Below are 24724 nucleotides of genomic sequence, written 5' to 3' on the forward strand. Positions count from 1 at the left end.
AGTGGTACTGTTTTTTTCATGTTATTTAAAATATTTGCATCATTGTAAAATCACAACTGCAGTCAATTCTACAACAAATACTGTCTATAAACTGGAAAAAAACAAATCATATTTCTCGCTGAAACAAAGTTCACATGTAAGTTCAATTAGTGGTCACCTTATTAACTAGCAACTTTCAATTAAGCAGCCAATCAAGTAACTTATCAAACTGTATTAATGTTCTACTTTAAGCTTGTCTTAAGCAGCCGCCTAACTTCGGCAACATGATTGTGTTACTCCCTTGACTTTAGAGATCATTTCTGCTTTTGCAAAGAAGACAGTATCACAGCTGGGAGAGCAAAACATTTCTCTATAAAGACCTCTACAAAGACAGATGTTTTCTTTCGTATTCAATGAAATTTCTAATTTCATTAATCTCTCCAGAGCAACAACCTTTGAACATGTGTAAAACAACAACCTGTGTATAACAACATCTCCTCAAGAACAACAACTTGTATATAACAACAACCTTTGTATAACAACACTGTGTACAACAACAGCCTGTACAAAACAACAACCTGTGTATAACAACAACCTTTGTATTACAACACCCTGTGTACAACAAGCAATTTGTATATAACAACAACCTGTGCATAACAACAACCTATCTAGATCAACAACCTTTTTATAACAATACTCTGTGTATAACAACAATCTGTCTATAACAACAAAACAAGATCTCAAGAGCAACAACATCTGTAAACAAACCAATTTCGGTCTTCCAAGACTGTACTTGAAAATAAATCTTTCTCTTCTTAATTTTTTCAAGTTAATTAACGTAAGTATAGTTTCTTATATTCTAACTTTTGGGGGAAAAAATATCTTCAATACTTGAACACAGTTTGTCTGTTCAGGTCTAAAGCTATTTTGAACAGTATTTAAGTATGGTATTGCTGTGAGTTAACCTAACCAGTGTTCCTGGATTTAGTATTGAGCTATTCTCCTCAAGTAACTGATAACCACCCCGCATTAGTAAGAGGTGGAAAACAAATTATTAAGAGACATAGTCAACAGAGAACATACACTATGCCTGGGAATCAAATCACATTACAAGTATCTTGATTCACTGAGATAACTGTACCAAATATTAAACCGAATGTATAAAGCTTAGAACAGAATTGTATTCTACAAGTTTCTGTACAATTTCTTCACTAATATCAATAGATTACTTTGACATCGTATACATAGCTTTCTAGACAAATACAGGAATCCGCACGGCAGTTACTCTGTCAACTATATCCTTCTGGCTTCAGTGAGAGCCTCCTGCGACAATCATTATTGATATTTAATGAAAATAAATTACCGCATTATTTCAAGACTATCAACGAGGGAGAAATTCAATTATGTTTTAACAATAATACTAGTCTTTATCGTCCCCGCGGCTCCGCAATGTGGACTGTTTCTTCTTGACAAGAGGCTGCAGAAGTGTCGTTATAACTTCGGAGACAATATTATCGGCTGTCAAAAATTATAAGGACTTGTAGTGAAAAGTGTATACACGAGGGACACATTGTACTGTTTGTTGCGATGATACATGGAAATGTGGAATCAATTACACTTAGATAAATACTGCGGATAAGTTGTACGAAAGCATGCAACATATCTTTTCATCTTTATTACGCGCCATTAATTACAAAACAATGACGTTACATTGACAATTAGTTTTACGAGCCAGCGTTTGTTTTTGAAAAGTATTTCTCCTAGTTTGGAACATTAAATTTTCTGAAACAAAAACAACATCAACAATAAAAAAAAATCTTGAGAGACTTACATAAAAGCATGTAGTGTCAAACCCCTCCGGACTTATGTTATAATAAAGAAAGTATTTTCTTTAATTCAACACTTGCAAACAAAAAAAGAAAAAAAAAATCAAATGAATTTCAGGCAATATTTAAAATTCAACCTGCTTTAGCAGCAACAAGTTGCCTTAAACAGTCACCTGTATACAGCAACCACTAGTCTTCTTGCTTCTTAAACTGATTTTTGTTCTAATTTCTGTTTGTCTCAATCTGACTAAAGTACTTGATCTTCTAAACGAAGATCTGAGAACGACCCATTCACATTCGTCTTCTGTATATTTTGGATTTCCATTATTGCTATTTTTATGTTATCCAATCAGACGACTTGTTATCCAATCAGACGACTTGTTCGATTGTCAAAGGATAAGAAAAATATGCGGTTATTCCAGGACTCGAACCCGGGACCCCTCGTTTACAAAGCAAGTGGCCTACCGACTGAGCTAATCGGCTATCTGATACATTACGACATAAGAATTGTAAATATCAAAAGTCAATGCTACATGTAGATTTGCAAGATGTTGTAAGCTAGGCTCTGAATGGCTAGCGAAAGAGCCGTCAGAACGAGGCAATGAATAGGTCGTTTTCAGATCCTATGCGTAGCGTAATATAGGAGATGTACTTTAGTCAGATTGTGTTTGTCTAAAACAGCTATCTACCATAAGCAGCCAGACTGTGTGTCACTACCTTGGCAAGCTGCTTAATACAGGGGTGACTGTCCGTATAAAATCACTGATGTTGTAACATATAGAGGAGCATGGTTGAAACCGAATTAGTTTCGATACAGAGTGGTAACTAGCTTTGTCTGTTTGAAAGTTGTTTTTTCAACAGTATTTCAGTAATCTATCGGAGGGATGGGGGAAGGTCAATATATCTAACTTATTCACAGATTCTGTATCAGTGTTGCCTTGTTCTCCGCAAGTAACTCACAGCTTCAACACATGAATGCTGTTAGCCTTTAGCCTGCTGGCGGCAAGTGATTCTGCCTTTGCGACCAGTGCAGACCAAGATCAGCCTGCACATCTGTGCTGGCTGATCATGGTCTGCACTGTTCATTATTCAGTTAGTAAATTTTCAGTGAAGACCCCTCTGAATAATAAGTGGTGCTGCCCAAATTGAATGATGGAACAGTCCATTTTAGAAATATAGCAGGGTAAAAGTTAAATTAATATTATGAGGACTTATTTTCTATTAATCCACGAAATTTCAACAAACAATTAAACTTCCAATTCATCTTATATTCAAACTTTGAAATCTATAAATTCATATCCCCACAAAAAAAGTCATTTTGGCCTAAACATTGAAATTTCATGCCCATGCAAAAGAATGAATGCACAAAATGGTGGAGGAAAAAACAACTTTCAACACAATGTTTCCTCTCACCCAGCGATTAAACTTGCAACCATTGATTTTTACCTAAATGGGCTCAGTTTCTCTCACTGGGTAAACTACTGCTTTGAGTAAGCGGTACTGACAGAATGACATACTGTTAAACCTGTGTGAAACAGCCAGTCAATGAACTAACACAATCTGGCTGCTTATGACAGGTGGCTGCATAAGAAAAGTTGAAATCTGAACAAAAAGTCAATTAGAGTTCTGGCTGGCTGCATAAGGCAAGTGGCTGCTCAATACAGATGACTGCTAAAGCGAGTTCAACTGTATCTTAGAAATAAAACACTGAAAAAAGAATTCTTCCTATATATATTCAAAGATTTACCACAAACATCTAGCGACATCTAGAGATTCTAAAAAATTTCATGGCTTCAATCAAATTCCTTTAATATCTCACAAAGATGAAAAAAACTGTTAAAATTACTTCCTATATTAAACAACATTAATGCAAATATTGTATTCTACTTCAACTGCTTTTAAATTAACTGGTGTACTGGAAATACTCAAATGCACATTTATCGTCTTAACGAGACTTAAATAACATAAAACAATCCTTAAGAATAAACAAACAAAACTTAAGCTCATTTTATTTCTCGACAGAGAGAGCAGAATTGTCCAAGATTTGTTGAAATAGAATAAAAAATGCCTCTCTGATAGCTGTTTGTTCTGCTGTCGCCGCCAGATCAATACCCAGTTTCCCCACAATGGGCAGTAACACAAGTGAGCAGTAACGCGTCACAAACGACAATTACACTGTGTGCAGAACTGTCCAACGAAATTAATCTAATCATAACATGCTTAGCTACTAACCTAATCAACCGTGCGACCCAATCTTTGATGACCTCTTTCAATGGCTTGTACCAATACCCTAGACACAAAATGACCAATAAAAATAAAAGACTTGGTAGCTGTTTTCTATCTTTTAACGTCATTTTGGAATATGTCTTGCTAAAACTGTCGCCAGATAAGACAATAAGCCTCAAATAAACAATTGTCTTTCATATCGGAGACAATATTAGGCCATTACTGGTAAAGTTATTTGTTGTCTCCCAAGCATATTGTGAATACAAATAATTCTTCAAGGGGCATGCACCATAAAAACAAGAGCTGTCCGTAAGACAGCCAAGCTCGACTATTCGAAATATTGTCACAGAAGCAGGAAATTATTACCCAAAATGTTAAATATCAAAAGAGTTTTAAGTTTGAAAGGGGACATAATTTGACCAAAATGCATATCAGAGTTATGGGACTTGATGCTATCAACTAGTTTTATAACCCCGAAGAAACATGTTAAGTTTCAATTCCATATCTGCATTAGTTTTGGAGATAGTAACTTGAATGTAAAACTTTAACCAGAATTTTCTAAGTCCAAAAGGGGGCATAATTTGCCCAAAATACATGTCAGAGTTATGGGACCTGATTCTGTCAACTAGTTTTATAACCCCGAAGACACATGTGAAATTTCAATTTAATATCTGCATTAGTTTTGGAGACAGTAACTTGCATGTAAAACTTTAACCAGAATTTTCTAAGTCCAAAAGGGGGCATAATTTGCCCAAAATACATGTCAGAGTTATGAGACTTGACCCAGTGAGGTAGGTAATTGATCTAGAAAAAGAAAAAATAAGTTTTAAATCCATATGCCTTTTAGTAATAGCTGTATGTACTTGCACGCAAAACTTTAACCAGAATTTTCTAAGTCCAAAAGGGGGCATAATTTGGCCAAAATACATGTCAGAGTTATTGGACTTGACCTAGTGATGTAGGTAATTGATCTAAAAAAGAAAAAATAAGTTTCAAATCTATATGCCTTTTGGTAATAGCTGTATGTACTTGCACGCAAAACTTTAACCAAAATTTTCTAAGTCCAAAAGGGGCATAATTTGGCCAAATGAAGGTCAGAGTTATGGACTTGCTGCTATGAACTAGTTTTATAACCCCGAAGACACATGTGAAGTTTCAATTCAATATCTACATTAGTTTTGGAGATAGTAACTTGCATGTAAAACTTTAACCAGAATTTTCTAAGTCCAAAAGGGGGCATAATTTGCCCAAAATACATGTCAGAGTTATGGACTTGACCCAGTGAGGTAGGTAATTGATCTAGAAAAAGAAAAAATAAGTTTTAAATCCATATGCCTTTTAGTAATAGCTGTATGTACTTGCATGCAAAACTTTAACCAGAATTTTCTAAGTCCAAAAGGGGCATAATTTGGCCAAAATTCATGTCAGAGTTATTGGACTTGACCTAGTGATGTAGGTATTGATCTAGAAAAAGAAAAATAAGTTTCAAATCTATATGCCTTTTGTAATAGCTGTATGACTTGCACGCAAACTTTAACCAAAATTTTCTAAGTCCAAAAGGGGCATAATTTGGCCAAAAACAAGGTCAGAGTTATGGGACTTGCTGCTATGAACTAGTTTTATAACCCCGAAGACACATGTGAAGTTTCAATTCAATATCTACATTAGTTTTGGAGATAGTAACTTGCATGTAAAACTTTAACCAGAATTTTCTAAGTCCAAAAGGGGGCATAATTTGCTCAAAATACATGTTAGAGTTATGTAACTTGACCCAGTGAGGTTGGTAATTGACCTAGAAAAAGAATAAATAAGTTTCAAAGCTATATGCCTTTAAATGATAGCTGTATGTACTTGCATGCAAAAACTTAACCAAGGTGTGACGCCGACGCCGACGCCGACGCCAGGGTGAGTAGAATAGCTAGACTATTCTTCGAATAGTCGAGCTAACAATTTTTTAAGATAGTGGACATGCAATTACATTCAGCAAATTACATATTTTCAATTACGTTATTTCTGCATTTTCTGGCTTTAATGGAAATCCATGTGTTCGTTTGACTATATTTACATTAAAGGGGCATGTCTAATTTTTTTTTTTTTCAAAGTATTGGACCCTATATGATAACCAGCAAATTACATTTACGACTGGAGGGACATGCCTCATCAAAACTCTATTTAAAGAAGTGGACACGTAACGAACAATGGCAAATTACGTATATTCTGTATACGATTTTGGCGTTTTCTTGCTTTCCATGGATTTCATGTGTATTTTACAATATTTTTGACTGAAGTGGCATGCCTAATAATTTTTTTTTTAAGGTGTGGACCTTTAATGTCAATTGGCACATTATAAATTGTATGTATGCGATTTTCTGGCTTTTAAGGGAAACCATGCAAGCATTTCACTACATTTACGACCAAAGAATGTTGAATTGCCAAACAAGAATACATAACCACAATAGAAGTGCCCACAGTCATTATAGGTGCACATACTTAAATAGATCACAATGAAATATAAAATATTAAAAATTAGCACAACTTAAGGTGACATTTTATATGAATGATATGAGGTACCACTTAACTTTTTCTATTTTTCGTATGATAACAGAAATTTTTTACCATGCGACTGTTGCAAAAAATAGCTTTTCTATACATATTAACTGTCAACAAAAGTGATTTTTATATAAATACAGTCAACAAAAGTGGTTTATTACATAAATACAGTGTAACTTTTATATTTACAATTACTAGAAAATTAAAGTATTATGTAAATTTTGAAAAATTTTATTTAAATTTGGAGCCTAGCCCCTTCATAGATGGTCAGCTGGATAATGTACAATGAGCACTTACAGATCAAAGTACTTTAAAAATATGATAGTCTTCCATCCCTGGTTGCTCAACTAAAGTGCCCAACCAAAAGCATTTTAATACAAATTTACCCCTGCATGTAGTATCACACTGAAATTTCATTACATTTGTCGAAGATTTACGTTGAAAATAACATCTTTAGCATTGAATACAAAACTACTGTTTTCCTTTATCTAATAGGGAGTTGTGATAGTTTTGCGTTCAATTCTCAAATACTAATTTATTCTGCTTCAGCAAGTCCTTCAAATTATGTTAACACACAGAGCATGTTACTTTTATTATATAGTCAAACTGTCAGTCCTATTTAAATAATTTACCAAAACCAGATATACTGGTATAGTTTTTGTCTGTGTGTTGTATATAATGCTACAACAAATACCCCAGGACCCATTATATTTTCCTATTTACATTAAGTGACATATAGAACATTTCCTCTACTTCAACATTCTGCTGCAATTCCAATCCCGTGAGGTTCTATTTTGATAAAATGCCATATCATCTATACGACTAAGTATCAACTAGGGGTAACCGACTCTTATATAATGTCCTCTGTATCGGCAACTTTAAACAAATGATGGACACGTTTTTGCATTATATGGCGAGCGTCATGCAAAACTTGTTGCCCGCTAATGTTTTTTACACGACATTGTCTATCTCTCTGTCCCCACGGGAAAGTGTCTTTACTTAGTTCGGGATTAGTTGGACATTTAAATTATCGGGAAACAAGTTAACGTCTCGTGTCACTGACAAACTAATAGCTAAGCTAACTATGATTTACTTTGGCAGTTTTATGGAATTTGCTTAAGTCACTTTATCATAAAACTTGAAATCTAGAAATTACAAGTTCTTGAATTATTCACTGAAAAAGATTTATTCCTCTTAAAATTGAAGCTCAACACTTCCACAAATATGATCATCATTCTCCTTAGTTATGACAGAGTGAAATTAATTTGTAAAAGTGGCTGACTTTTAAAAAAATGTTATTCAAGTAATTTCGTTTTTAAGTTAAATGGGTGGGTCAGGTTAGTTATCATGTCTTCAAAAACAAAACAACAAAACATTAACACCAAAAAAAAAACAACTTAATCCTAATAATTACTTGAAAACTTGTTTCTGTACTGAGTTTTTGTTTTTTGATGATTTTACTCTACGTACTAAAAATTTGGAAAATAACTTTTTACTAAATTTTAATTCGAAACCATGATCATCGAATAGGAAATGATCTAACTAAGAAAATGAATGCTCACACTGATAAATTTTAGCGCAGAAATAAGCAAGTTATTGCCATATGATAAGCAAAGTGGTCCATCTATGTGTAAATGTCTTGACTAAACCAATAAAATCGTTTGAATAAATAGATACTGGAATTATTTTAAACTGCACCCTTAATATTTTGCTCAAAAGCCATGTAGTAACATAACTTACAGAAATCAGACTACCGTATTTAAATAGTCGTTTAATAATACACCATTATGATAATTATTCTTTAAAAAATACATATTAGCTTAACAAAACTATTTTAATCTAAACAATTTCTTTTTAAGGTGAGTCTACACACCTGATAATTGGAATGAAGGACATTACATCATCAATTTTGAAAACATACTAGAATTAAGCTTGGAATGAATGAATAGCAAAGCATTAATTTTTGTTCATTTATAAAAAATACAACTTTACTAACTTTTAGGACTGCGAGAAGTGTCACTAAATAAAAATATTCAACTAACAAATATGTTTTTTCCGAGTGAGCAAACTTGCTTGAGATCCAAATTTTCAAAGCATTCTGGCAAGAAATCTAGCACACAACATACCCTATTTTTTTCCAAGATTCAATTAAATTCTACTTTGTACAAAATAAATTCATTCAAAAATGCTAAACTACCTTAATGAAATAAGACAAGTGACTAAACTTTCTCTATAAAGTGCAATATCTGACGGACAGTTACATCATATTTCTGAAAAATCCAATTTCCGCCCCAATATATTTTTCAGTAATAGTTGTACGGTTTTTGAAATTTCATGTCATACTTGGTACATACATCAAATAGAAGCATCTCAATGTAAAAACCCATATAAATCACTTGTGACTATTAACATTGTTTTCCTGATGTCCAATTTCCAAAAGAAATGTAATCGGACCAATATATGAGATTTGCCGAATCCGTAGGGGATTTATAAAACTGGTGACCTTTCCCGGGAATCAGTGTGCTTGACAAATTTGAGTATTTGTCAAAACATTAATTGGTTATCCCACGTCATTGGCACAAATCAATCATGTTTTCGATTGCGAGTACTAGTTTATCGATATTCGGCAATGCAACATGACGAGTGATCTTAAATAGGAGACAGGCCAATAAAGACTGTCATATATAGCATAACTTAAGAAACAAGACTGCCTTTAATCTATACTGGCGCTGTCGCATCAACATGTTAACTTCAGACAATCTCTAAAAACAATTAGTAAATTTAGAATTTCCTGAACTCTTCATTCAAATAAAAACAGATGAACCATTCTTAGCCATCACTGTACAAAGCAGCCACTTGTCAACTGACTTAGTTCCCAAACTGATATTCAATTCTGATTCCAACCTGAATTATACAGCCACCTGCCTTAAGTAGCCACATTTTGTCACTCCTGTGATTGCTTCATACAGGTTTGACTGTACATATATAAGGCATTTAAGTGCTTTACATAACCATACAATAACACAATGTACAATATGCACAATCTAAACCATATTACTCATACTTCTGAAAAGTACATACTTCCCTTCAAATGCAGACAATAAAAACTCGTATCTTAGTATACTAAGCTCTTGACAACAACACTTTCAAAGACTATCTCAACAACAAACATATTTCAGAGTTGGTTTTCCATGTGGTGTTGCTCTTGAGATGTTACTGTATTCAATTGTAAATGAAAAAACAAATTTCCATGTAGTGTTACACTTGAGATGCTGCACTGCATTCAAGTGTAAATGGATTAACAAATTTCCTTGTGGTGTTACTCTTGAGATGTTGTGCTGTATTCGAGAGTAAATGGAAAAACAATGTATTAAAGTTTAAATAGAAAAAACAAATTTCCATGATTGTGGTGTTACTCTTAAGATGTTGCACTGTATTCAAGTGTAAATGGAAAAACAAAATTCCATGTGGTGTTACTCTTGAGGTGTTGTGCTGTATTCGAGAGTAAATGAAAAAACAATATATTCAAATGTAAATGGAAAAAAAAATTCCATATGGTGTTTCTCTTGAAATGTTGTGCTTATTAGAGAGTAAATGGAAAAACAATGTATTCAAGTGTAAATGGAAAAACAAATTTCCATGTGGTGTTACTCTTGAGATGTTGCACTGTATTCAAGTGTAAATGGAAAAACAAATTTCCATGTGGTGTTTCTCTTGAGATGTTGTGCTGTATCCGAGAGTAAATGGAAAAACAAATTTCCACGAAGCTCTGCTCTGGAGATGCTGCAGTGTATCCAAGTGTCAATGGAAAAACAAATTACGATGTGGTTTTGCTCTGGAAATGTTGCACTGTTTTCAAGTATAAATGGAAAAAACAAATTTCCATAATATTGCTCTAGAGATGTTGCACTGTATTCAAGTGTAAATGGAAAAAAAACATGTTTCCATGTGGTGTGGCTCTGGAGAAGTAACACTATATTCAAATGTAAAGGGAAAAACAAATTTCCAAGTGGTGCTGCTGTGGAGAAGTTACACTTCATTCAAATGTAGACAGAAAAACAAATTTCCATGTGGTGTTGCTCTGGAGGAGTTGCACTGTATTCACAAGTGTAAATGGACAAATAGATAATCTGATTTATTAACTCTCTTGTAATACAGATCACAAACATCTGTCTGGCCCTTATTCCAATGCAGACTGCATAAACTGAAAGTATGAAATGCTCAGTAGCTTTGCCAATACATGACATTGCTAGTTTAGACAATACATGCTAACTTGTGAAAATGGTCACCTTTTTAAGCAGTCACCTGCTATTAATGGTCTCCTGTAATTCTCCCAACAAATTTCCTTCTTTAAACTACTGTATTAATAGGTCGCTTGCTTTATGCAGTCAGTGGCCATTTTTTCATTATGGAAAGCATCTTCTTACCCCATTTAGGGTCAAGCTACTACTATTTTCTACTCTAGAACAATCTTTTTTTTCTCAACCCTAAAACACCAAACATATCTTTCATTCAGTAATAACTGATAACATTATTCAAACTTTGGCACATTTTATGGTTGTGTATTACACTTTCAAGAGGAAATATTTGTACTCCTAAAAATTGTTGCTCTTAGTGGTAACCTGTCTTAAGAAACCAATTTGGCATTTTACCTTGACTGGTTGCTTAACAAAGGTTTGAATGTATAGAACTCCGTTACTGCCATCACGTTTTCCTATCCCAGAAGGACTCTATATTCAAAACCTGATGTCGCTTACAGAATTCTGTAGGTCAAAGATATCCACTCATCTTAAAATCTATAGCTTTCCTTACTGAGAATTTCACATTAAAAAATTACATAACCTTCAAAATGCCTATTGAACAGACTATTAAAGGCAATTTAAGCCTTAAAATTTTCTCATATTTAGATTTATTTATTTGAAAGTAAAGTTATTGATCAAAGACAATTTAAGAAATTGCAGAAAGATGTTTGAGGTCTATAGTTGTGAGAATAGCAGAATTGAAACACAGATGACATTGCTACTAAGTGAATAATGCTCAAGAGGTTAAGTATTCTTGACTGTGACCTTGACCTTCATGCTCAACATGAAGTTTCATGGAAATCCCTTGAATCGTTTATAAGCTGAAAAATGAAAATGTACCATATTTACTCACCTACAAGACTATGTTTTTCTCCTTAAAAATCAAACCTAATATGTGCTGTCTTGTCTAATTAGTGAGTCAATGCCACACTTACCAAAGGTATTTATAAGAGTCTGCAAGCTATTGCCAAGTCAGTATATTTTTAGTAAGCACACCTACTAACAGTGAATGGTACTGTCCAGATGTTCATTATAGAAATGTATCAGGGTAAGGGTTAAAGGATCTGTCTAATGGAAGTTTCACCTTATAGATGGGTCAATACACTAACGGATAGGGTGATTATTATAATCATGTCTCTCTTAAGGGCAGGGTAGGAGGTGGGGATAAAATATCCTTCAATTATTTTTGGGTGCACTCAGGTGTTATATGTTAAGATAGATTTCTGTACAAAAAGAAGGTCTAGCTGAACAAAAATATTAAAGTTATGAGATTTATTTAACTTCTTTGTTTCAGAAATAGAAAACTTGAAACAAGAGCTGTCCGTAAGACAGCGCGCTCCACTATTCGGGGATTTGACAGTAAAATGAATATATGTCTGAATAAGAGACCTCTACTTTAAAAGGAAGATACACCAAGGGGCATAATTCCATCAAATACACAAATTTGAGTTATTAGGATTGTTACAACACATGCAGATGATGATGATAAAGATATATTCTGAGTTTCAAGTCATTATCTTATATAGTACCAAAGTTATGTCCAGAAAACAAAGTTTGTAAAAAATTTAAGTATAAGAGGGGCATAATTTGGTCAAAAATACAAATCAGAGTTATGGGGATTGTTACCACACATGCAGATGATGATGATAAAGATACATTTTAAATTTCAAGTCTTTATCTTATATTGCATTAAAGTAGTATCCAGAAAGCGAAGATTGCAAAAAAGTTTAAGTACAAAAGGGGCACAATTCTGTCAAAAACACAATTAGAGTTCTGGGGTATGTGGCCACACATGCAGATGATTATAAACAAATCCTTTTAATTTCAAGTCATTATCTTTTAAAGTACCAAAGATATGTCTATAAACTAAGCTTTCGAAAAAATTTAACATGAAAATAATTCAAAGTATAACTCCTTGGTGACCCTGACCTTGGGTATAATGTGCCTAGCCCCTGCACATACTTTGTTCACATGCTGGACAATGTTTATGTGAACTTACAGTATGATATAAGCAATAGTAACAAAGATATGACAGAAAAACAAAGGTTGCCGAAAAACTTTAATCTTAAAAATAACCTAAGTATAAGACCTTGGTGATCTTAACCTTGGGTATAATGGGCCCAGTCCCTATACAGACTTTGTTTGTATGCTGGACAATGTTTATGTAAAGTTACAGTAAGATATAAGCAACAGTAACAAAGATATGACAGAAAAACAAAGGTTGCCGAAAAACTATAACCTTAAAAATAACCTAAGTATAAGACCTTGGTGACCTTGACCTAGGGTATAATGGGCTCAGCCCCAACACATACTTTGTTTGTATACTGGACAATGTTTATGTGAAGTTACAGTAAGATATAAGCAATAGTAACAAAGATATGACAGAAAAACAAAGGTTGTCGAAAAACTTTAACCAAGAAGGGTCACGCCGACGCCGACGCCGGGGCGAGTAGTATAGCCCCCCTATTCTCCAAATAGTGGAGCTAATAAATATGTCAAACAAAACTATAACAATAGTTAAATGTTACATATCCAGTTTATACAACATTTTTATCATAGAAACCTTAAAACTAATACACCAGAAATAGGGAAAGACCCTATCCCAGGAAACTACCATTTTACCAAAGTATAACAGCACTACGAGTCTACCTGTTAAAATCATTAGTAAGTCTAGTGTCTTCTTTCAAACTAAAATGGGCAAAGAAGAACGGATATAATTTAAGGCATCAACATGCAAATGGATAAAGCATTTGACCTTCTTAAATCCAGCTTGGCAGCTTCCTCACTACAGAATTTTTTGTTTTTTTTCCTGTTTTTATTGAGTTATACATCACAAGGTCATGTGGTGACTGCCCTGCTTTTCTGATGTTGCAGGATCCCTTGTGCCCCTCTGAGCATTATTTCAGGCATGGCTGGGCACCTGGGTACAACCAACCTTTCTTATGCCAGCAGGATTCAACATCCCGATTGAGGTTTTGAGCAAACAGTGGTAAGGGGCAAGTGATTATAAGTAACAGAGGCCCTTCTTCACACTAGATAATTTACATTCCAAAAGCATAGGCAATGATCAACAGCAGTAAGGTATAAAGAGACTGGAAGCCATCAACCTTAATCATTTGGCTAAGATCCCCTTCCTGTAAGCTTGGATTTACTCACACTTAAGTCTATAAATACCACAGAAAAGACCCCTTATTTGAATTTTCTTCAATTAACTGTATGTGTAAGCTTATCTGACTAAATGAGGCATAACTGACTTTCACTGAAAATTTCTACCTGATCTTGTTCCAGCAGCTATGTGTTCAACTCATCAAGGTAATTTTATTCAACAAAACTAAATTTCCAACACCAAGAAGATAGCTATTATGTACAACACTGTTAATCTGTTAATTTTTTCCATAACCATTTACCGATAAAAGCACAGTACCAGTGCATATGTTACCATTTTCCAGTACAAACACAGTGTGTTCTGATCCAATGTGTTTACATTAACCAAAGTGTGTATGCGTAATCATTTCAAATACAACCTAAATGTGTTGAAATCTCATGTGTTACTATAAACATGAGTGTGTAAACCATTTTCTGATACAAACTCAATGTGTGAAAATTCCGTCTGTTCACAAAAATAAGTGTATAGGTAACCATTTTCTGATACAAACACAATGTATTCAAGTTCCATGTGTTCACACAAACAAGTGTGTAAGTAACAATTTCCCATACAAACACAATGTGTTCAAATCCCATGTCATCCCATAAACCAGTGTGTATGTATCCAATTTCCCATACTAATACAATGTGTTCAAATCCCATGTCATCCCATAAACCAGTGTGTATGTATCCAATTTCCCATACTAATACAATGTGTTCAAATCCCATGTCATCCCATAAACCAGTGTGTATGTATCCAATTTCCCATACTAATACAATGTGTTCAAATCCCATGTCATCCCATAAACCAGTGTGTATGTATCCAATTTCCCATACAAACACAATGTGTTCAAATCCCATGTCATCCCATAAACCAGTGTGTATGTATCCAATTTCCCATACAAACACAATGTGTTCAAATCCCATGTCATCCATAAACCAGTGTGTATGTATCCAATTTCCCATACAAACACAATGTGTTCAAATCCCATGTCATCCCATAAACCAGTGTGTATGTATCCAATTTCCCATACAAACACAATGTGTTCAAATCCCATGTCATCCCATAAACCAGTGTGTATGTATCCAATTTCCCATACAAACACAATGTGTTCAAATCCCATGTCATCCCATAAACCAGTGTGTATGTATCCAATTTCCCATACTAATACAATGTGTTCAAATCCCATGTCATCCCATAAACCAGTGTGTATGTATCCAATTTCCCATACAAACACAATGTGCTCAAATCCCATGTCATCCCATAAACCAGTGTGTATGTATCCAATTTCCCATACTAATACAATGTGTTCAAATCCCATGTCATCCCATAAACCAGTGTGTATGTATCCAATTTCCCATACAAACACAATGTGCTCAAATCCCATGTCATCCCATAAACCAGTGTGTATGTATCCAATTTCCCATACTAATACAATGTGTTCAAATCCCATGTCATCCCATAAACCAGTGTGTATGTATCCAATTTCCCATACAAACACAATGTGCTCAAATCCCATGTCATCCCATAAACAAGTGTGTATGTATCCAATTTCCCATACTAATACAATGTGCTCAAATCCCATGTCATCCCATAAACCAGTGTGTATGTATCCAATTTCCCATACTAATACAATGTGCTCAAATCCCATGTCATCCCATAAACCAGTGTGTATGTATCCAATTTCCCATACTAATACAATGTGCTCAAATCCCATGTCATCCCATAAACCAGTGTGTATGTATCCAATTTCCCATACTAATACAATGTGCTCAAATCCCATGTCATCCCATAAACCAGTGTGTATGTATCCAATTTCCCATACAAACACAATGTGCTCAAATCCCATGTCATCCCATAAACCAGTGTGTATGTATCCAATTTCCCATACAAACACAATGTGCTCAAATCCCATGTCATCCATAAACCAGTGTGTATGTATCCAATTTCCCATACTAATACAATGTGTTCAAATCCCATGTCATCCATAAACCAGTGTGTATGTATCCAATTTCCCATACAAACACAATGTGCTCAAATCCCATGTCATCCCATAAACCAGTGTGTATGTATCCAATTTCCCATACAAACACAATGTGCTCAAATCCCATGTCATCCCATAAACCAGTGTGTATGTATCCAATTTCCCATACTAATACAACGTGTTCAAATCCCATGTCATCCCATAAACCAGTGTGTATGTATCCAATTTCCCATACAAACACAATGTGCTCAAATCCCATGTCATCCCATAAACCAGTGTGTATGTATCCAATTTCCCATACTAATACAATGTGTTCAAATCCCATGTCATCCCATAAACCAGTGTGTATGTATCCAATTTCCCATACAAACACAATGTGTTCAAATCCCATGTCATCCCATAAACCAGTGTGTATGTATCCAATTTCCCATACTAATACAATGTGTTCAAATCCCATGTCATCCCATAAACCAGTGTGTATGTATCCAATTTCCCATACTAATACAATGTGCTCAAATCCCATGTGTTCATTTAAACCTGTCATTTTCCCATAGAAACACAATGTGTTTACATGTGCCAGAGTGTATGTGTAAGAGAATTACCTTGTTTTGGTTAGTGGTTCTAGTGTTGTCTTGTTTGTAAGAGGCACTCTTAACAGGTGAATTACCTCCTCTTTGAGGAGACCTTGCTTTATTCGCATTCTGAGATTTAGATTTTAACTACAAAATAGGGAAAACTCAGTATATTATACCAGATTTATATAGCACCCTTCTCATGATAAACACATTCAAAGGGGCTTTACATAGCACAACGCTGCCACTCGGAGCGCGAAATTCATCCTCTACTAATACAGACACGGAGCGATCTGACCAGATGGACAGAGTGAGATAAAGCCCCCTCCCCCCAGAACAGAGAGAGAGAAATCCTTTTTAGATATAGGCCTGTCCGGCTAACTTAGCCTAGCTTTTTGCAAATAGACAGTCTGGTTCTTTAACATGCCCGGTGTATAGCACCGATACATGCAAAGCCGTCTTTCCTGAGAAGAACCGGTACAGGCCTCTTAGTTTAGTGGGAGACACTCAAGTGCGTTACCACTAGACTACATGGCCATTAGTAACTGATAGTTGAATATTTGTAAATTACACAAAAAATCCCTCTGTTTCACTTTAAGCCTTCTTCAATGGAATAATAAAATAAATCTTGGATATTGTGAGTTTTTCGCTGTTTAATTTGATATCATGTGTGTAACTATTTTTTGCATAATATAAATCTATTGTAAGCACATAATTCTATTTTTAGAACAAGACATTATGTGACAATAAGTATCCTTGATGTGTTTCCTCCATTTTTATTACAATTAACATTGTTTAAAAGGAAATAATGCCAACCCATCAAACAAAATAGAGCTGAACGTTAACATTGCCTGATGTCACTTCCCTTCAAACATTTTTAAGCGATCAAATTAAACAGCATAGTTATGACATCCATGATTTTCTTTCCATTACTGCCCCTGAAAAAACTTAAAGCCAAAGTTTTGTGTAAAAGACTGATTTTTTGTAAATGTATTTTATAAAAATTCCTTTTATAATCATCAATAAGAATACAAAGACTATGTGTAAAGTACTTCTGTATGGAATGAACATTTCTCCAATTGACTACAGTCATTAAGAGTTTCACTTTGAGACAGAGTCACAGCTAACAGAAACTATAGAATATATTGGCTTTCCAATCATTACAGAAAGATATCAGCCCAGCTCATCAAAGTAAGATATAATATTGTTACTGCCCTATCCACACTATTTTCTACATACTGTTTTAGTAAATAATATATACATGTATATAACTTAAAAGAGATATAGAAGGACATAATTGTCTTACAATATTAAATACTTACAAGCCAAGCAAGCTAAAACAATAATATAACAAGTATGATATTTTGCTCTTTTTCAAACACCCTTACTTTTCACCTCATTTTTTCAACATGGATAACTGTATTCTTAAAATATTTCATTACTTATAAGGCCTAGCAATGAAGTTTGGACTACAGCAGATATTGATAATTCAAAAACTTAACAACAGCATATGAAAGAAGACTACTGCCTAGTATTAAATGTCCTGCTCCAGGTCTCATGAAAAAATAACATAATACTTTCAAAGTTTTAGCAGGATCCACATTTTTGCTACAAAAAGATAACAGGCCAACCATAAGTCCTTTCCAGTGACACATCCTTGTGAACTAATCTGCATTTTTTTCAGGATTTTTTTAGCCAAGAAAAAAGCATCTACTAAAAAATTTCTCAACCATTTACCTGAAGTTCTAGAGTAGAATTACGGTCCTGTAAGGTATCTACCAGCCTCTGTAACCGTACTATCTCATCACTCACATCAGCTTGTCTGTAAAATACAAAATAATTTTCACACAAGATTTCAAATATATGATGGTGTTCAGTTAACTTTTATTTACTCCAGTTTTCTAAGGTTATAAAATCGAGTTTGAAGTCCAGTCTCAAAACTTAAATCATCTGATTGGATGTTTCTGAGCTAAATTTTGAAATTGACCAATGGCAGGTACTGTTCAAGACTGGTCAAAACTGGATAATCTGATTGGCTATTTCTAATGTACTTTTTGAAATAAATCAATAATAAGGCAGCATTTTTCGAGGTCAAGCAAAACTTTTGGATATCATCTTGATATAATGTAAATACTTAAGGACAGGTAATTACCCCTCATGCAAAAGTAGGATATGGCATTAAACAAAAGCAGTGCTATCTATCACTTGGGAGGACGTAATTTTCAGACATACATGTATAAACTATGAAATGTTAACTTACTTGACAGTTGACTCTCCAAGTTCCCTCGCCTTGTAAGCCAGGTTGGCTTGGAGCTCACTGATACGTTCATCTTTCCTCTGAAGTATCTCAAGAACTTTACGGTCCCGAATTTCAGCCTTCTCTCGTTCTCTATAAAACAGAGCAAAACAAATGTTTGAAACATTCACAACATAAGCCTAACACAGCAAATTACTTTTGACTGTAAAAATACTCCACTTACTAAGCAGACTAGTACTCAATTTTCACAAATTCAAGGGCCATAACTATTACATGACCTAGACTATTTGACTTGCAAAATAATATGCCCAAGTGCATTCTGACTATGTTTGGAAAACACTGAATAAGAACAGTTTAAGTAGAGAGCGGACAAATTCAGAGGCTTCCAACAGCTGCTACAGGACTGGTGTTCCCTTAATATGTCCCATTTCACAGCTGTATGAGAACAGGGCAAAATGATGTCACAAAGCTATCAGTTGCGGAACTTGACACTGGCCAAACTTTAATGAGCATACCTCAAGACAAATATCAATTTTTCAAAACTTGTTTTTTTACACAAAAATCATAAATCAATACATTTTAAATCGATATTCTTTTAAAAAGGATCGCTAAACTACTTTAAGATTATATCCCCTTTCCATTGCATGATTAAAGCTTTACAATGCTTTTTTAAAAACTGTACGGAAATCATGGAATCATTTTATTTTCCCTTTTTTTATTATATAACAATTAATAATAATAATAATAATAAAGTCTTTATTTAATGAGGCAACATATTTGGACAAGCCCAATCTTTCATAATGAGCCTCACAACACAATTTACATACAATATTTACAACAAATTATCAAAAAACAATACAAATATTAAAATCACAGTACAAAGATAATTTTACAGAAACAATTGAGCTACTGAGTTACTAAAACAATAACATTTTTATTAAGCAGTGTTAATTTCAACCAGAGAACTTCCAGTGTATATACCATCTTTTAAATTGTTCTAATGTATTTACAGAACGGATATCAGTAGGGATGTCATTCCAAGTAAGCAAGAGATTTACGAAAGTTTTAAAACCTAATGAAAGCGCTTCTAAAATTTTAAAATGACAGTCAAAATTTTGTAAAAACTCTAAAACAAGAGGGTCATGATGACCCTGGATCGCTCACCTGAGTAATATGAGCTACATGTTTCAAATGTCAAACTGATGATTTTTAGAATTTTTTTCGAAGATTTTCCTATGTACAATCAAGTAACCCCTGGGGCGGAGCCACTTTTACCCCGGGGTCATGATTTGAACAAAGTTTGTAGAAGTCTACTAGGCAATGTAACATATCAAATATCTAAGATTTAGGCCTTCTGGTTTATTTTTAGCAAATTTATGAAGATTGCTCTATGTACAATCAAGTAACCCCTGGGGCTGGGTCAATTTGAATATGGGGGGGGGGGGGGGTCAAGATTTGAACAAATTTTGTAGAGGCCCACTAGGCAATGCTACATGTCAAATATCTAAGCCCTAGGCCTTCTGGTTTATTTTTAGAAAATTTTGAAGATTTTTCTATGTACAATCAAGTAACCCCCATGGGGCGGGGCCAATTTGACCCTGGGGGTCATGATTTGAACAAATTTTGTAGAAGTCTACTAGGCAATGCTACATGTCAAATATCTAAGATCTAGGCCTTCTGGTTTATTTTTAGAATTTTTTTAAAGATTTTCCTATGTAAAATCAAGTGACCCATGGGGCGGGGTCAATTTTGACCCCAGGGGACATGATTTGAAAAAATTTTATTTAGGTCCACTAGGCAATGCTACAAGTAAAATATCTAAGCTCTAGGCCTTCTGGTTTATTTTTAGAAAATTTTTGAAGACTTTCCTATGTAAAATCAAATGACCCCTGGGGTGGACCCAGGGGGTCATGATTTGAACAATTTTAGTAGAGGTCCATTAGGCAATGCTACATGTCAAATATCTAAGCTCTAGGGTTTCTGGTTTTTGAGAAGAAGATTTTTTAATATTTTCCCTATGTAAAATCAAGTGACCCCTGGGGCGGGGTCAATTTTGACCCCGGGGGGTCATAATTGGAACAAATTTTGTAGAGGTCCACTAGGCAATGCTACATGTGAAATATCTAAGCTCTAGGCCTTCTGGTTTATTTTTAGAAAATTTTTGAAGATTTTCCTATGTAAAATCCAGTGACCCCGGGGTCATGATTTGAACAACTTTAGTAGCGGTCCACTAGGCAATGCTACATGTGAAACACCTAAGCTCTAGGGCTTCTAGTTTTTGAGAAGAAAATTTTAAAGATTTTCCTATGTAAAATCAAGTGACCCCTGGGGTGGGGTCAATTTTGACCCCGGGGTCATGATTTGAATAAAATTGGTAGAGCTCTACTAGGCAATGCTTCACACCAAATATCTAAGCTCTAGGGCTTCTGGCTTTTGAGATGAAGATTTTTAAAGTTTTTCCTTTCGGTTGCTATGGCAACCAGAGTTCTGCATGGAATTCAATTGTTTGAAAAATTTTGAAAGGGGGCCACCCAAGGATCATTCCCGTGAAGTTTGGTGTAATTCTGCCCAGAGGTTTTCAAGAAGAAGATTTTTTTACAACTTGTTGACAGACGACGCACGACGGACACCGGACATCAAGCGGTCACAATAGCTCACCTTGTCACTTTGTGACAGGTGAGCTAAAAAATGAGTCTAAATTTTGTATAAATGACATACATGTACAATGAAGTGCCTTGATATAGCAAAGCTTTTATTGTTTAAATTTACTGATTTTCTGGCGTCAAAAAGACTAAAACATTTTACCTCAGACATGACAAAGTTCAATTACGTAAATTGTTATTCCGAGAAAGGAACAAAAACCATATGTGTCCAAAGCACAGTCAGGCAATTTCTTAAAATTATTTGCATATGCATAATGAATAACCCCTTGTCAAGATTAAAGTCAAACTGTCACAAACTTGTGAACGCCACTATACAACCGTCCTCGGCGCTCCATTCTCAGACTTTTGCTTGTAACGAAAGCGACCAAATATGACAAATTATCACAATTACATATTTAAACATGCAAAAACGAAATGAACAAAAATGTTAGAACATATGCTCCGTCCATCACCTTTGCATTTTAACCGTAAGAAATTGACAATTAGTGTCTCCGCATAAGAGAAAGTGCCATCATGAATTTATGTAGTTTAACAGGGCACACCGTCGGTTGAATGTAATTTTCTCTTTCTTTTTTTTTTAAACAGAAAAGTAATCTTTATTTAATACCATAAATCATTATTACTTATGGGTTTGGTACAAAAGCTACTAAATTCCTTCTACTGTAAAATCATTTAATTATGTGGGCATAAAATTTCGTGATTCATGGGGACATGAATTCATGGATCTCAATTTCTGAAGATACAATAATTTGGAATTTTGTTTGTTCATTAGGATAGTAAGTGGAAGGCCCTTGTCTGTTGGCATTTGAGGTACAAATCTGAATCTTTCGTGTAACACACCTTTTTTTTCAAGTTTAACATTTGTGTAAAGTTTAATTGGAAACCCTTAAACTGCTTAAAGGTTCCACCCCAGGTGTGATGTGTTTCCCAAGAGTAGACGGACAAACTATTGCAACATTTCAATTATTATGCCTTTGTTTTACGAGCATCAAACCATAATTTCTAACAAATATTTGCCAAGATTATATGAGCCACGCCATGAGAAAACCAACATAGTGACTTTGCGACCAGCATGGATCCAGACCAGCCTGCGCATCCGCAGAGTCTATTGCAATTAGAAAAACTGTTAGCGAACAGCATGGATCCTGACCAGACTGCGCGGATGCGCAGGCTGGTCTGGATCCATGCTGGTCGCAAAGCCATTATGTTGGTTTTCTCATGGCGCGGCTCAATTATTATAAGATCACTGACATCGTGGCATTTTTGAGATTTTCTGTGCATAATCTTATTCGTGGCTACATAGTGTAACTAAAAACCATCAAGTTTGTCATTCTGAATTTATCAAAATTGCAAAAAACACTACCTAAGTTAAATGTAAATTGAAGTTTACTATGAAAATACTGGAAGCACTATAAATAATGAATGTCCCATAAAACTTGTATACTGGTAACATAGTTACATAAACAAGAGCTATTTGTGTAACAGACTGCTTCTCTATTCCAATAATATCTAGACATGGGTCCAAAACCATAAGATTGAGATTGGAAACCAGTCAAAAAACTCTATCATCTGATTGGCTGTTTGTGAATATATTTTTGAAAGTGACCAATGGCAAAGCAGCATAATCAGACTGGTTCTGAATCCAAGTTTTTATAACCTTTGACCAAGGATCAATTACTATCAATTAATTTAATTGATGTACAAACATAACTATTACACTCAATTTGAAAATTCTCCAAAAAGGGTTAGTGGTAGTTTTAAGCAGAATACTGAATGAATCTATCTTAACCCTTACCCTGCTAAATTTCTATAATGAAATTGTCTTGTCTTTCAATTTGGACAGTACCATTAACTGTTAAAAGGGGTGTTTAAAAAATAGAAACATGTACTGACTGAATAGCGAACAGTGCAGATCATGATCAGACTGCATAGATGTGCAGGCTGATCATGATCTACACTGGTTGCAAAGGCAGAATCAATTGTGTCCAGCATGATAAGTGTTAAATGATTTTCTTGACACAGCTTTCATGAAATTTTTAACTATTTCTAATTTAGGCTTCATGAAATAAGCCTCATGTCATCAAACATAGGATATCAAAACAACATTTATCTCTAAACTTTTATCCCCCCAAAAAATTGACAATTTATGAAATGTGGAAGTTAGAGTCCCTCATCATTAACAATCCCAAATTTAGAAAAATGCTGTCTTCACTTAGGTATTGCAATAGCAAGTTTATGTGCACTTTCGAACCTTTTTATTTAAAAAAAAAACAAACAAAAAACTACTACCAGTATTTCAATCAATAAAATAAAAGTCTCACAAGGCTGATGAAATCTGATAAGAAATAAAAAGAACTGAGCAGTACTTTATATGACATATGTTAAAATATCTACTTCAGCAACGCTGGTTTATGGTTTTTTGATATGTAATACCAATTGCTATATGTTTAAAAAATAATGAAATTTTGATGTTAATCTGGAGGCATATACCTTTAACTGTCAATTACACTCCTCAAACCTACTCCAATCCTTTATTTCATTAATACTTTTAGGTGTTGACAAACTTTCTTTAAGCATGACAAAGTGACATCTTCACCGATACCGAACGACCCTGTGTTTCAATTCTTAATGAAGTTGAACAATTTATTGCCAATGCAAGATGTCACGGGTTAACATTAATTCGATTATTTACTTGACAATGTATACAGAATAATGCTGATTGGGTAACATTTGATTGTTTAACTATACAATGTCAGGAAACATAGAACCTAGCGGGTATAAATAATAAATATCTAACGGCAAGTTTTGATATCGGAGTTAAAACGACTAAGCTATTTATAAGACAGTGTAAGGTCATTTCTAATGATTTGTACTTTGGTCTTCAATTAATAGAGAATACTTGCTGACAGACAGATTTTATGTTAATCTCAGGCTTCCTCTTTGATCCACTTAGACTAAGAAAAGGTTAACCTTTAGCCTGCTTAATTTCTATAATGGACTGGTCCATCATTCAATTTGGGCAGTACCATTTATCATTTGAAGGGGTGTTTACTGAAAATTTACTGACTGAATAGCGAACAGTGCAGACCATGATCAGACTGCACGGATGTGCAGGCTGATCTTGGTCTGCACTGGTCGCAAAGGCAGAACCAATTGCCGCCAGCAGGCTAAAGGTTAATTATAAATTTCTTTTTAAACAATTTCAGAAAACATTGATACTG

At 34.5% G+C, this 24724-nt stretch overlaps 1 protein-coding gene across 4 annotated transcripts in view; it reads right to left on the bottom strand.

The window, feature by feature from the left end:
• The window catches only part of LOC123565530 (centlein-like), an 81463-nt gene that overhangs the window by 46773 nt on the left and 9966 nt on the right, over positions 1 to 24724 (bottom strand). For 3 of the 4 annotated variants that reach the window (XM_053549304.1, XM_053549305.1, XM_053549306.1), the window contains exons 5-7: positions 18844 to 18972; positions 18321 to 18405; positions 16614 to 16730 (exon numbers count right to left, since the gene is read on the bottom strand). In XM_053549304.1, coding sequence (XP_053405279.1) covers positions 16614 to 16730; positions 18321 to 18405; positions 18844 to 18972 — 331 coding nt within the window. The remainder of the gene's footprint in view (positions 1 to 16613; positions 16731 to 18320; positions 18406 to 18843; positions 18973 to 24724) is intronic. The other variant, XM_053549307.1, reaches the window with a different exon arrangement.

This window comes from Mercenaria mercenaria, chromosome 8, assembly GCF_021730395.1.
Source record: "Mercenaria mercenaria strain notata chromosome 8, MADL_Memer_1, whole genome shotgun sequence".
NCBI classification, from domain to species: Eukaryota; Metazoa; Mollusca; class Bivalvia; order Venerida; family Veneridae; genus Mercenaria; species Mercenaria mercenaria.